Genomic DNA, 15,523 nt, shown 5'->3' with positions numbered 1-15,523 from the left:
ACGGAAACTGTTGCATTAATTTCCTTCAGCCTTTTGAAAGACTGATATATCATGTGCAACTGCCCATGGTTTTGAGATTTGGCATCTTTTCCAAGCCATATTGTATACCAGAATGAGATTTTCAGTCTGCAGCAGAGTGTGCGCTGATATGAAACTTCCTGGCAGATTAAAACTGTGTGCCGGAGCGAGACTCGAACTCGGGACCTTTGCCTGACGCGGGCAAGTGCTCCAAGTGGTATAGCACTTGCCCGCGAAAGGCAAAGGTTCCGAGTTCGAGTCTCGGTCCGGCACACAGTTTTAATCTGCCAGGAAGTTACATATAGTATAAATAAAGAAGTCAAAGCTTTAAAAATAATGCCGTCAGGTCCTGTTGTTTTCCGGGTTTCGTTTTATTCATAGCCTCGTTTAGTTCTTGTATCGCTGCGAGGTCACCGTTATATGGTTTATTCGAGGGAGCCTCCTCCACTGTTTGGTTTTCATTACAGAACAGCTGTTTATAATGTGCTGTCAGTTTCTCTTCTGCGCAAAACGTAAGGACGGAAGTAGCTTTCGCACGATGTGTCACTGCCGAGTGATATAGATCGGTGTAACTTGGATCATACGTAGAAGAAACTGTTACAATATAGAAAGGAATACGCAGTGAGCAGAACAGGAATGATACCTTTATTCAAAGATAATAATTACACTGGAGTCACCACGGTTCCGTATGGTTTCCAGGACATTATAAAGGACTGGGCATGTTTTTACTAGGGTGGGTGATCACCACGGACGGTAATGTTGTGCAACGTGCTCTTAAACTGGACACGAGGTTGCTGAGATGTTCTTGCGGTAGGGCGTTCGATTCCTCCACCAGCGCGTTTGAGAACTGCTTCATGGTCGTCAGTGCATGTCGACGTGCTGCATTACGTCTCCCCAGCGCATCCCGCAAGTGTTCGATGGGATTTAAGAGGAGGGGACGGGTAGGCCCCAGTCCATTCGCCGATTATCCTCTCGTTGTAAGAGCCCCCCCCCCCCCCTCCCCAATTACGCTGTTCGAAGCGGTCGCGTATTGTCATCCATGAAAATGAAGTCAGGGCCGAAGGCGCACCTCGAAAGACGCACATGGGAGAGGGGTACGGTGTCACAATGATGTTGACTGGAGAGTGTATCGTGTTCAAAGATTCGGATACCAGTAGCCCCATGCAACAGCTGGGCCACGAAAACGATCATGTCCGACACTGCTGAATATCCCCTCAAATAGCGAGAGGTGAGATCACGTAACGCACCAAGTCATTGAAGTACCCCGATTTTAAAAATTTAAGTTTACACAGCGGATTAAAAATTGAAATGTACCCATGCACTCGAATACGGGGTGCCATATTTGCAAAATCAACAAAAATGTGGACGGATTGTCCAGCTACAGATTGATTACAAGTGGCTTCAAATTAATGCCCCATTTTTTGGTTAGATTGCCTACACACATGAAAATTGCATGCAAAGAAAATTTATCTAGAAATAGCACAACAATACATGTAGACTCATTTAAATTAGGCCCTATATGAAACAGAGGTTAGCACACCAATGAGTGGCCCGCAGGGTGAAAAAAAGTAAACGGAAACATTGCCTAAATGGTTCACTCCCGTATCTACATTCGACTGTACCAGAGGAATAACTGCATCGACCAATGCAGCATTGGCATAAAAAAGTAGTTAATAGCATGCTATTGGCATTTTAATGGGCAATCACTTCTTCCAATCAACATGGATAGTTATCCTTTAGCAAAATAGCAAAACCACACTATACATTGAGTCTTTAGCAAATTCGGATGAGTAGTCTTCATTGCGACGACAGGAATTTTAAAAATGATTACTTAAGAAGGACCTGATTCCCACTTGCTATGGTGTGAGCACGTGTTTCAGAGACACAAAGAAATCCAGAAATGAAATGATCGTATGGCACTGTTGGCCGGGAGGCCCCTTGCGGGGAATTTCGGCCGCCGTATTGCAAGTCCTAAAATTTATAAAACAGATCGCGTAACAAACCCCAAGAAGATAATTCGTTTTAAAAGCAAGAAAACGGCAACGGAACTTTGAAGTTGCCCATTTATCTTCATCACAAAGAAGAAAACTTAATACCAACAAAAGTATCACACGAATCAATCTGAAATAACTACGAACTTTAATTCGGTGAAACGATTGCGAGTGTGTAGCAATCGGTCAACTCTTTAATAACAGATGACGCTACCATTTCACCCAAACAAGTGATTTACTCTAGAATTACGAAAAAATTACTTACATTAGTAATCGATCGAAATGCCAGCGTAAAGATTCTAAAAGGAAAAGAAACACCAGACGCTGAGCGGAAACTACATCTTCACAATTCTGATTGAAGTCATTCGAGCGAAGCAGCTCTCACCCGGGCTGTATGTGTATCGCCTCCTTATCTTCCCAGCAACCCGGCGAAAAAACAGAATGATAAAAATAAAATAAAAAATTGCGCACCTAAACTCGTAACAGTTAGGCGAGACACGTGACCTTTGTCGCTCTAAGTGCATCAGAGGAGACCGCCCTCGCGAATTCTTCTGCCCAGAGAGACTCGAAATGACAGACAAGAGGGGAACACGAGGTCAAGTCCTCGCTACATGGCGGGCCCAATAAGACTGCTCAAACAAATGGTTCAAATGGCTCTGAGCACTATGGGACTTAACATCTGAGGTCATCAGTCCCCTAGAACTTAAAACTACTTAAACCTAACTAACCTAAGGACATCACACACATCCATGCCCGAGGCAGGATTCGAACCTGCGACCGTAGCGGTCGCGCGGTTCCAGACTGAAGCATCTAGAACCGCTCGACCACCGCGGCCGGCATTGCTCAAACATTTCCTGTGCAAGAGGTGCACCTAGCAACCCAGAGGACAACGGGTGTATGAGAGCTAACTACTAGTCAATACAATAATTTCTGTTACTTTTTCACATTAGTACATACAGATGTAATGAGAGTGGCGAAGATTAATATAAGAGGACAGACGGAAAACTGACGGATGCGTTTCACCATCACTGCAAATGTAGTGTGCAACTCGCACCTATCTTCCTTTCCTGATAAAAATAGCTAATTTTATGTAGGAAACAATCCCTCATGTTCTGCAAAATTATGGTCATTTGGTCATGAGTTTGTTCCTGCAATGTCTGTGTTATACTGTACTCACGAATGAATGGACACTCTTTATTCTTTTATCTCTTTCTGCGTTGTAGAAATTACTAAACGTTTTACAGTATTGCGTATTTAATTTATAACACACTTTTCGTAATGAATGTAATGCAAGGTATGTGGAATACCCGGTTAGATGTAATCTGTAATGATTAAATATTTTATTATTAAATATTGGTAATTCTTGCATAATAGCGCTACTCGTCTCTCATAGGTATAGCTACCTACCACGCACTTAGAACTGTGTACGACGTAGCCAATATTGCGTAGTAATATCCAAAAAAATTTTACTCGGTTACTGGAGAACTTTTAAATAGCTCATTGTTGACGTTATCTATTACTGAAGTCTTATCGCCAGCCTCCTCTTTTTTTTTCCATGGCCTCCGGACGTTATTCATACAGCCAGATACCTTGAATCTCATCCAAGTGTACACGTCCCAGGAAGACACATAATACACCGCTGGAAAAAATTAGTGCTTTTGGAAAGACGACGTCTATTTTGTCCCGATGACGACATATGCCACCTCGGGGTAGCAGATGTACTGATAACGGTTCAAATATCGTCCGCCAACAGATAGTGTAGTGGCATAGCTACCAGAGAGCCATCTATATCTACCCTTTAATAGGGAATGCCGCACGGAGTAGCCGCGCAATCTACGACTCCTTTTCACGGTCCGCGCGGCTCACCCTGTCGGAGGTTCGAGTCCTCCCTCGGGCATGGCAGTGTGTGTTGTCCCTAGCGTAAGTTAGCTTAAGTTGGATTAAGTAGTGTGTAAGGGACTGATGATCTCAGCAGTTCGGTCCCATAGGAACTTACCACCTACCACAGAAGTCGGATGTGATGCGTCGGTTGTGCAACGATGCTGGTAAAAGTGGTCACGCGAACATTCTCATACCCGTAGACGAAGTTCTGGTCATCCATGCAGTACAGACGCCCACCAGGGTCGTCGTATTGTTAAGGGCAGCAGTGGCAGATCGTACAGCTACCACAGCACAGATAAGAGGGCTTGTGAGCCTAGACGTGTCAACACAAACTGTTGCGAACGGGTTATTAGCGGTGGAGGTACGGGCACGTACACCTGTAGTCTGTCTTCGACTCAAGACATCGCATCGACTGGTGCTGTCAGAGGATCCCTGGAAAATCGAATAGCGCGCTGTGGTCTTTAACGATGGCAGAAGGTTCTGCCTGCAAGCAAGTGATGGTCGTTTGGGCCTACGACGTACATCTGGTGAGCGCTGTCTGATAGAGTACATTCGTCCAAGACACACTGCCCTCACCCCAGGCCTTACAACTCTCGTTTACCTACGCAGAATGTCGTTTGACTCTTCTTTTGCCTCCTTGCAACAAGAAGGTGAGGTGTTGTTCCAATCGGATAATGCTCGCCCACACACTGCCCATGAAACTCATCGTGCTCTGCAAGATGTGTAGCTACTTCCCTGACCAGCAATATTTCGCGACTTGTCTCCAGTCGAGCACATGTGGGGTATGATGGGATGAGAAGTGATTCGTCAGGCAGTGGCTATTACAAAACTACGTGAACAGGTCGAGCAGGCGTAGCATAACGTAACCCAGTACAGCATTCGCCATCTGTACGATCGACTGGATGCTAGAGTCAGCGCGTGCATTACCGCCAGTGGAGGCTACACCATTTACTAATACAGACGTTTCAGCATGGATCGATAGCTGATAGTTTAGAACCGCTTGTGTTATTGATCTGTAAATGTAATCATTTCATGTATTCGATATGGTGTGTTGCAAAAATAAATCGTGAGTGAACTGGAAACCTCTAAAAGGGTATACTAATTTTTTCAGGCAGTCCATATTGTAGTACAGAGTAACATAACATGGCATAATTATACATAAAACGGTTATTAAATAAAAGCGTCATAGTTCATAATGATTATTTTGATACAGGTTAATCGCTTTCTGATTATATAGCTGGAGCGTTGGCCACATATTTGTTTGAATCTACTACGCGTTGTATTGGTCATTATACAGGGTGGTCCATTGATCGTGACCGGGCCAAATATCTCACGAAATAAGTGTCAAACGAAAAAACTACAAAGAACGAAACTCGTCTAGCTTGAAGGGGGAAACCAGATGGCGCTATTGTTTGGGCCGCTATATGGCGCTGACATAGGTCAAACGGATATCAACTGCGTTTTTTTTTTTAAATAGGAACCCCCAATTTTTATTACATATTCGTGTAGTACCTAAAGAAATACGAATGTTTTAGTTCGACCACTTTTTTCGCTTTGTGATAAATGGCGCTGTAATAGTCACAAACATATGACTCACAATTTTAGACGAACAGTTGGTTACAGATAGGTTTTTTAAATTAAAATGCAGAACGTAGGTACGTTTGACCATTTTATTTCGGTTGTTCCAATGTGATACATGTACCTTTGTGAACTTAACGTTTCTGAGAACGCATACTGTTACAGCGTGATTACCTGTAAATACCACATTAATGCAATAAATGCTCAAAATTATGTCCGTCAACCTCAATGCATTTGGCAATATGTGTAACGACATTCCTCTCAACAGCGAGTAGTTCGCCTTCCGTAATGTTCGCACATGCATTGACAATGCGCTGACGCATGTTGTCAGGCGTTGTTGGTGGATCACGATTTCTGAGAACGCATGCTGTTACAGCGTGATTAACTGTAAATACCACATTAATGCGATAAATGCTCTACCCCTCCTATCAACTTTGATCTTTCCTATCCCCTTCCTGTGTTTCCTAAGGGCACCCTCTCTCCCTTCTCTCCCTCGTCCCTTCCTCCCTCTCTCCTCCCCCCAGGCTTCCCCTACCCCCGTACCTTCTTTCCTAGCCGTTCCATCTCCACTGCCACTGGCATCTACACTCTCACCTCTCCTTCCTCCCCCACCTTTTCCCCTTTTGGCAGGTCCCCGAACTCGCACACGTCAAGTGAACATTGGCGCGCCGGAGATCATCGCCATCGGTTCTGTGTGTGTGTCGTCGTGTTCGTGCTTCAGTGTCTTCACCGCACCACGCTCCAACGTTCACGTGTGTTATCTCAGTCATCAGTGTTCGTGTACAGTGCTGACCGTTTTTTTATTTTTTACTACACCTGTGAACGGCTCCGTGTTTTTTACTCATGTGTCTACTGTTTTTTGTCCACCATTATGTTACGTTTTTCTGTGTCTTCATTCTTTCTATTTGTACTGACTGTGGCTGAAGAGCGGCATAATATTGCCGCTGCCGGCCCACCTTTTGTCTAAGGTGTCAAAATAACAATAAAGAAAAAAAAGATAAATGCTCAAAATGATTCCCATCAACCTCAAAACATTTGGCAATACGTGTAGCGATGACCTTAGCAGTTAAGTCCCATAAGATTTCACACACATTTGAACATTTTTTTGAGAACGCATGCTATTACAGCGTGATTACCTGTAAATACCACATTAATGCAATAAATGCTCAAAATGATGTCCGTCAACCTCAATGCCTTTGGCAGTACGCGTAACGACATTCCTCTCAACAGCGAGTAGTTCGCCTTCCGTAATGCTCGCACATGCATTGACAATGCGCTGACGCATGTTGTCAAGCGTTGTCGGTGGATCACGATAGCAAATATCATTCAACTTTCCCCACAGAAATAAATTCCGAAACGTCAGATCCGGGGAACGTGCGACCAATCCACCTGTCATGAAATATGCTATTCAATACCGCTTCAACCGTACGTGAGCTATGTGCCGGACATCCATCATATTGGAAGTGCATCGCCATTCTGTCATGCAGTGAAACATCTTGTAGTAACATCGGTAGAACATTACGCAGGAAATCAGCATACATTGCAGCATTTAGATTGCCATTGATAAAATGGGGGCCAATTATCCTTCCTCCCATAATGCCGCACCATACATTAACCCGCCAAGGTCGCTGATGTTCCACTTGTCGCAACCATCGTGGATTTTCCGTTGCCTAATAGTGCAGAACTGCACACTACGTTCAAAGTCGTCGCCATGCAATTCCTGGTGCACAGAAACGTGGTACGGATGCAACCGACGTTGATGTAGCATTCTTGACACCGACGTTTTTGAGATTCCCGATTTTCGAGCAATTTGTCTGCTACTGATGTGCGGACTAGCCGCGACAGCAGCTAAAACACCTACTTGGGCGTCAAAATTTGTTGCAGGTCGTGGTTGACGTTTGGTCCAACTAAAACCTTCATGTTTCTTTACGTACTACACGAATATGTAACAAAAAAATGGGGGTTCCTATTTAAAAAACGCAGTTGATGTCCATTTGACCTATGGCAGCGCCATCTAGCGGGACAACCATAGCGCCATCTGGTTTGCCCCTTCAAACAAGACGAGTTTCGTTCTTTGTAGTTTTTTCGTTTGATGCTTATTCCGTGAGATACTTGGCCCGGTCACTATCAATGGACCACTCTGTATATGGTTATATGGTTTGTTGTTAATAAGATTTTCACCTACGTTGGGGGATCTTTTGCTACGACACCACATCGTGTAATCATTTTGTGGTGTTGTGGTCTTTCCTGCAGCAGGTGAAGAACATTTAGCTGAACTCCTCTTCAGCTCCACAGTCGCAGTTATGGAGAACATCTCCGGCGCTAATCCGGTAGGATACCGCCCTTCGATTGGCCTTTCGGTTCTAATCGAAGCATTAGGTATATTGCAGGTTACAGCCATCCTGCAGTGGTCCAGCCAGCTGTCAGCAGCCAGCAGTCAGCAGAGGTCCCAGCCAGCAGCGGTTCCTGCCAGCACCCAGCAACGGTTCCTGGCAGCAGTCAGCAGCAGTTCCTGCCAGCAGCCAGCATCCAGCGGCGGTCCCAGCCAGTGTCCAGCGGCGGTCCCACCCAGCGTCGAGCGGCGGTCCCAGCCAGCGTCCAGCAGCCAGCCAGCGTCCAGCAGCCAGCCAGCGTCCAGCAGCCAGCCAGCGTCCAGCAGCCAGCCAGCGTCCAGCAGCCAGCCAGCGTCAAGCAGCCAGCCAGCGTCCAGCAGCCAGCCAGCAACCAGCAGCCAGCCAGCGTCCAGCAGCCAGCCAGCGTCCAGCAGCCAGCCAGTGCCCAGCAGCCAGCAGCGGTCCCAGCCAGCAGCGATCCCAGCCAGCAGCAGCAGCAGCGTCCCCACCGGCCGACCAGCCAGGTCGCCTCCCCCGCCAGCAGCAGCAGAGTGGGACTTCAACCCCAGTCTCCTTCATCGTTTCTCCATCCCTTTTACTCTGTGTTTCTCATCGCCATGTCTGTCGCTCGTTTGCTTCTTTGTCCTGTCCTGTGCTTTTCCCCTTGTCACCATGTCAACCCCCACCACCACCACTACAGCCACCATAACTGCCGTAGTATACACATCTCCCTCCGCCGCCGCCACCACCATCACATGGTGTGCCGAATCCCCCCCCCCTCAATCCATCCCACCACTCCTCACTCTCCCATCTCCTTCACTCTTTGTTGCTCCATCCCCGGCTCCTCCCTGCCTCGCCTCCTCTGATCCCTTCCCTCCACTCCTCCCCTCTGCTCCTTCTGTTTCTGTGGTCCCCGCTAGGGTGGTGGCCCGTCGGGCCACGGCCCACGCTCAACTTTCCCCTTCGCCCTCTTCATCGATCATCACCGTCACCATCACCCTCACCATCTCCGGCGCCAACTCCAGCATCGGGATCTTCCCCTCCAAGCCACCTTCCAGTTGCTCCCGTCCCCCATACCTCCGCCGCCGCCGTTAAACGCCCTAGCGCCACCCCTGCCTCTTCTGCATCAAAAAAGGCTTTGCCTCGTCCCCCTTCACCTGTCCAAGATCCCATGGATGTCTCGCCGTCTGTCCCTGAACCCTCCTCCTCCTCCTCCTCCTACTGCTACATCCACTCCCATCCTGACCCCTCCCTTTTTGAGGCCTGGAACCTCACCCTCTTCCTTCGCCAGAATTTTGCTGGTGCCCCCATCTCCCTCCTCACTCCTCGCCGTGATTCGGTGCTCATCTCCTCCCCCAGCCCTACCCTCCACACAGATCTCCTTTCCCGCATCCCTGTCACCCGCTTTTGCCCTAATGCCTCCCTCACCCCTGCTCCTACCCCACCTCCCTCCCGCCAACCCCAACCCCCACGTCGCCCGCCGACCCTCACCGCCGTGATCACTCGGCTTAGTCCGGTGATCACGGAGGAGGAGGTGTTGGCCGAGCTCAAGGCGCATCCCCATCTGGAGGTGCGTGTGGTTCGCCGCATCCATAACTCAGCCGGGCCCACCCGCCTTATGCAGGTCTCTTCCGAACGCGCCCCCTCCATCGACCATCTCCTGAAGGAGGGTGCCCTTCTCTTTCACCAAAGCTACCAAGTTGACCCTTCCCGTTCCCCTCCCCAATCCCTCCGCTGCCAAAGGTGCTTGCGGTATAATGCACACCCGATATCTGAGTGCCGCGAGGCCCCCACCTGCCCGCACTGTAGGCAAGCCCACTTTTTACGGCAGTGCCCCAATCTCCAGTCCCCCCCCCCTCCTATAATACCTGTAATCTCCCTCATCCTACTTATTCCCAGAAATGTAAGGCCCAACCCCCTCCTACCACTCCTGAACTCACCGTTCCTGTCCACCCTCTGGATTCCCCCACCCCTCCCGGCAATTCCCTTTGCCCACCCCATCATCAGATTCCTCACCATCGTCCTCTAAAATGTTCACCCATTCCAGCGGCCCTACACCCTCCAACAGGTCTCCCTCGCCGCCCGTTCCGTTTTCCACTTAAAAATGTATGCCACCTACTCCAACAACCAGGCCCATTTCACGTTCTCCCATCTTGACACCCTTGTCTAAATCCCTGTCATGGCGTGACAGCACCGTATCCTTTTCAACAACATCTGCTCCCTTCCCGCCAACAAGAACCTCTTCCTGCACACCCGTGCCACCCACCACATGGATGCCTTCCTCCTCAATGAAACCTTCCTCCAACCCCACCATACCGTCCACACTTCGCCCAACCTCCTTCACTGCTCCGATAATCCCCTCCCGATTGCGCGTGGTGGAGTTGCCATTGGTCACCACCGCCAGATCCCAGTTCAGTTCCAACCTCTTCTTCCCGACCCCACTGAACACCTGATCCTTAGTCACTTCTACCCCAGACTTACCGTCACCTGCGCCACCATCTATTTCCGCCCTAACGCCCCTCTTTCCTTCGACTTCCTCTCCCACATTGACTGTACCTTCTCCTCCTACGTGATCGCTACAGACCTCAACATCCATAGTCATTCCGCCGCCCAGTTACGGCGGTTGCATCGGTTCCTCTCCTCCCTTCAAGGTGACCTCTTCCCATTCTCCAGCACACCCGTCCCGAATCCAACTCCACTCCTGATGTTATCCTCTCCTCCCCTAACCTCCTTGACTGCATAACGGTGGATGTCCTGGAGCCTATTGGTAGTGACCATCTCCCTGTCCTCATCACCATTTCAGATGGTCGTCGCCCCTGCCCCGACCCTCGTAATGACCCTCCTCCAAAGTACGTCCATGACTATTCCTGTGCCAACTGGAATGCCTACCGGGATACCCTCTCCATCCAGGTCGATAGCCACCCCTTCACCTACCACCACCCTGATGATGCAACCCATGCCGCCTCCTTTCTCCAGCAGACCTTGTCTGAGGCCGTCCCTACTGTCGCCATCCACCCCCACCATCCTACCTTACCCCCACAGGCCATCCTCCTCCTCCGTGAATCCCGCCGTCTCTACCGTGCCTTCCTCCACATGCGTGAACCGGACACACTACGACACCACCGGCAACTCCAGCGACACATTCGAAATTTGCTCATGGCTAAGAAACGCCGGGACTGGCGACAGACATGCACCCATTTAAATGCTACCCTACCTATCAACTCGTCCAAGTTCTGGTGAGCCTTCCGTCGCCTTACTGGAACTAAACCCTCCCCCTACTATCCTCTTCTCCATGATGATCACCCTTTCCTCCCTTAGTAAGGCCAATCACTTTGCCTCCTAACTCTCTGATGTCTTTTCCATCCCCGATGATCCCCAGTTCGATTACTCCCTCTTCCCGGATGTCCGCGATCAAACTGATAGCTCTGCCCCTCCCCTCGCACCTGGTTTCCAGTACTTGGACAACATTGCACACACGGAACTCAATGTCCCTATCACTACACAGGATCTCATTACTACACTCCGCACAAAATGCAACACCACTCCTGGTCACAATCGTGTCACCTACTGTCACCTTCATGAAGCTCTTGTCTCTTTCCTCTCCACTGTGGCCAGGCTCTACAATGTAGTCCTGTCCACCGGTTACTACCCCGACCTATGGAAAACCTCCCATATCCTGATGTTCCTTAAACCTGGTAAACCGCCATCCACCGTCTCCTCCTACCATCCCATCAGCCTTACCTTGGTCTTCAGCAAGGTCCTGGAATCTATCCTCACCTGACACCTCCACCAGCGTCTCTGCCAGCACCGCCTCCTTCCCATTACCCAGTGTGGCTTTCGGCCGTCGTCCTCTTCCGACGACCTTCTCCTTCACCTCACACATCTCCTTTCTGACCAGCTTAATTCTCGTCACTCCGCAATCTTCCTCTCCCTGGACCTCGAACGTGCTTATGACAGCATATGGCATTCCGGTCTCCTCTTCAAGCTCCAAACCTTCGCCCTTCACATTAACTACGTCCGTCTGATCGGCTCCTTTCTCTCCCACCGTCCTTCCTACGTCACCATCCATAACACAGGTTCCTACACCTTTTCTCCCTCCTCCGGTGTGCCCCAAGGCTCCATCCTCTCCCCCCTCCTGTACCTTTTATATATGGTGGACATGCTTCCGCTGTAACCCCCCATCCACCTTCTCCAGTTTGCCGATGACACTGCCTTCCTTGCCCTTGCCCCCACCCTGCAGCACTCCCAACACCTTCTCCAATCCCATCTTGACCGGTTCACCGCTTGGTGCAACCAGTGGTTGCTCAAGGTCAGTCCCTCCAAAACCCAGGCGATCATTGTAGGCAAAACCACCACTTCCTTCCGCCTCCCTGATTTCTATCTAACCACCTATGGCCGTCCTATCGCCATCACCCCCACCCTTAAGTACCTTGGCATCACCCTCGACCGTCGCCTCTCCTGGACCCCCCATCTCCAGACAATCCAAGTCAAGGCACGCTCCCGACTCCGTCTCCTCAAGCTCCTTTCCGGCCGTACGTGGGGTCTGGACCCCTCCACCATCCTCCACACCTATAAATCCCTCATCCGCCCTATCCTTTGTTACGCCCATCCGGCCTGGATCTCCCCCCCCCCACCTTTTATAAATCCCTTCAAATCCTTGAACGCCATGCTCTCCGCCTCACCTATCGCATCCGTCTTCCCTCCCCCACACAGATCCTGTACGATCTCATTCCGTTCCCCCACCTCCTCCTTTTCCTCTAAAAGCGCGCGTTTCGTCACAGGGTTATTTGGAAATCGTGATAGCGTTACGGAGATGTTTAACAAACTCAAGTGGCAGACTCTGCAAGAGAGGCGCTCTGCATCGCGGTGTAGCTTGCTTGCCAGGTTTCGAGAGGGTGCGTTTCTGGATGAGGTATCGAATATATTGCTTCCCCCTACTTATACCTCCAGAGGAGATCACGAATGTAAAATTAGAGAGATTAGAGCGCGCACGGAGGCTTTCAGACAGTCGTTCTTCCCGCGAACCATACGTGACTGGTACAGGAAAGGGAGGTAATGACAGTGGCACGTAACGTGCCCTCCGCCACACACCGTTGGGTGGCTTGCGGAGTATAAATGTAGATGTAGATGTAGATGTAGGATACGGATCCTGTACACCTCCCGCAAATTCGATCCTCCTCACCCGCTTGTGTCGCCCATCCTCTCCCACCCCCACCTGCTGCCGCGCCTGTATTCCCATGTCCCACCTGGTCTCCATCTCTCCACCCTCCTTACCCTCTCCCAAGGTGGTTTCCGCCAGCTCCCCCTCCCTGATGATGTCCTCCTCCCCTCCATCTACCCCTCCTATCAACTTTGATCCTCCCCCCTACTTCCTTTAGGCACCCTCCCTCCCTTCTCTTTCCTTTTCCCCCCATCCCCCTTCCTCCACCCCTCTTCTCCTGGGCTTCCCCTCCCCCTTCCTCCCTTCCCCTTATCTCACCTGCCCATGGCATCTCTGCTCTCCCCTCTCCCTCTCCCACCCACCCTCCTCCTCTCTTGGCAGGTCACTGAACTCGTACACGCACAGTGGACTTTCGCGGGCCAGAGATCATCGCCATCAGTGTTTCGTGTGTGTGCCTTCGTTTTGTGTTTCGTGTTTTTTCGCCGTCACGCCACCACTGTTCACGTGTGCCGTCGCAGTCATCCGTGTTATGTCGCCGTGTCAACAAGTGTTAGTGATTTTTCTCGTCTAGCGTGAACGGCTTCATGTTTATTGTTTTTTTGTATCTACATTTTTTGCCCGCCGTTTTTATTGTATTGTCTGTGCCACCTCTATGTCATTTTATTGTACCACTCAAGGCTGAAGAGCAGCGTAATATGCTGCTGACAGCCCACCTTGTATGAGGTGGTTAAAATTACAATAATGAAAAAAAAATTATGGAGAAGGGACCACATTGATTCAATATAGGTGATTGTGAAAGCACTCGTAATTTAGTCCAAGGAGCGAAATTGTCAGTTGGAAGTGTCTGCTGCAGCTACATTTGACATGCGAATGTTTTGGCAAATTAGTGATCACTGCTGCACAATATCTTCTGTTACTGCGGCATGACAGCTAGAGCCTGTCATTTCAATAATTCACAGTTTTGGTCCTGGTAACACAGATGGTCATACTTTGCTGATTTGTTGTATTTCTTTGATACGGAGTACACTGCTTTGTTAGTCCAGATACACACTTCCCTTTTACTTTTCTTTAAATTCTTTCTTTAGATTCCAAGAATTTACGCGATAGACGTTGACAGTAACATTAATTTGAAGATATCTGTTTCCCTATTGTAAAAATTACCGATATCCTTTAAGTGTTTTAATGATTTTTCTTCTTTGATTACTTTTGTTTTTGCCCTTAACGTGAAAATCTGCCTTCCATGTGTAACGTTTCTGAATTAACTGTTCGTTGCTCTTTCACGCCTCCGAAAGATCAAACTGAATCGACAGCAGTACTTCTCGCATGTGAGAGCACTTGCGCGTGTCTGTGTATGTGACAGTGTTTGCATCTCTCTCTCTCTCTCTCTCTCTCTCTCTCTCTCTCGTGACCGAGCCAAATATCTCACGAAATAAGCGCGAGCGCGCGCGCGCGCGCGCGCGCGCGCGCGCGCGCGCGCGCGTGTGTGTGTGTGTGTGTGTGTGTGTGTGTGTGTGTGTGTGTGTGTGTGTGCCAGTATAATTGTCGAAGACACACCTGACTGCCTTGTGTTGTCAGCTGGGGAGGGTCCTGCCGGCTGCCGTTTCCGTGGATTTCCCGCAGCGGTTGCCCGTTCGAGTATCTGTGCGTCTGCAACCGATATTTGTGTGTATTCAGCCGACAGTAGCCGATTCTCATTATCGGTAACAGCAGAACACACGTTTCCTTTTTCTCTTTTCCAGTGTGCCGTTTCAATGGACGAGGTGTAATTAAAATCTGCTCTTCAATAGTGCTTTGTAGTCAACACAATAGACTGCTAGCTAATTCCGTATAAGCCGTCTGAAGGACAGTATAACTAATAAACAATACCTCCTCGATGCTCCAGGTTTTCGGACAAGCAGTTTCGATCAAACAGACGCTGTCGCCATTTGTAACTGACTGGAATGAAAGGATTTTTCAGAATTAGAATGTTTATCGTCGTCAGTAAGTGTTCTCTGCTTTTGTTGTGTAACACACACACACGCCGTTGTATAAATTTTCCCTCCTGCTTATGTCCAACATAGGGGATTACCGTCCTTGCAAGCACTGCCTTTTCATATTGTCTGGCTGTGGTTTCTTACAAAAGACTGTCTTCGTCAATGCCCGAGCGTCATCGTTATGCGAACTCTAGAGAAGTCATGTATGTTACTGGTGTGTTTATAACGTTCTATGTGCCAGCAGACCCGAGCGAAACTTTTACACTTTCATGACAGTATTTGGAGTAAGTGTAGTCGTTGGGATATAGATAGTTGTGGGAATGAAGAGAAACGTCTTTAAGAATGAACCGAACGACGTGGGTAATAATCATGAATTTATGATACATCCTTGTATATACATTTCCATGTGTCCAAAAATGTGTTTTGAGTTCGGAATGCTTGTCCCGGCTTGCACGATTGGCAGAGAAATCAAGGACTGTCAGTAGGGCTATATAACCTATAATTTTCACTGGACAAACTTTTAGATATTGCAGTAAGCACATTAGGTCGTAGTAGCAATAGGTACATCACATTTCAAGGCGTCACTGG

At 48.9% G+C, this 15,523-nt stretch overlaps 1 protein-coding gene across 1 annotated transcript in view; it reads left to right on the top strand.

Moving 5' to 3' along the window:
- LOC124775985 (glutenin, high molecular weight subunit DY10-like) overlaps positions 1 to 15,523 on the top strand; it is a 151,578-nt gene that overhangs the window by 20,478 nt on the left and 115,577 nt on the right. Inside the window, exon 2 of the mRNA XM_047250829.1 lies at positions 7,859 to 8,369. Within this exon, the coding sequence (XP_047106785.1) occupies positions 7,859 to 8,369 (511 nt within the window). The remainder of the gene's footprint in view (positions 1 to 7,858; positions 8,370 to 15,523) is intronic.

Source organism: Schistocerca piceifrons, chromosome 1 (genome assembly GCF_021461385.2).
Source record: "Schistocerca piceifrons isolate TAMUIC-IGC-003096 chromosome 1, iqSchPice1.1, whole genome shotgun sequence".
NCBI classification, from domain to species: domain Eukaryota; kingdom Metazoa; phylum Arthropoda; class Insecta; order Orthoptera; family Acrididae; genus Schistocerca; species Schistocerca piceifrons.
The sequence above is the reverse complement of the archived record's forward strand: the minus strand, read 5'-3'. Positions and strand labels throughout refer to the sequence as shown.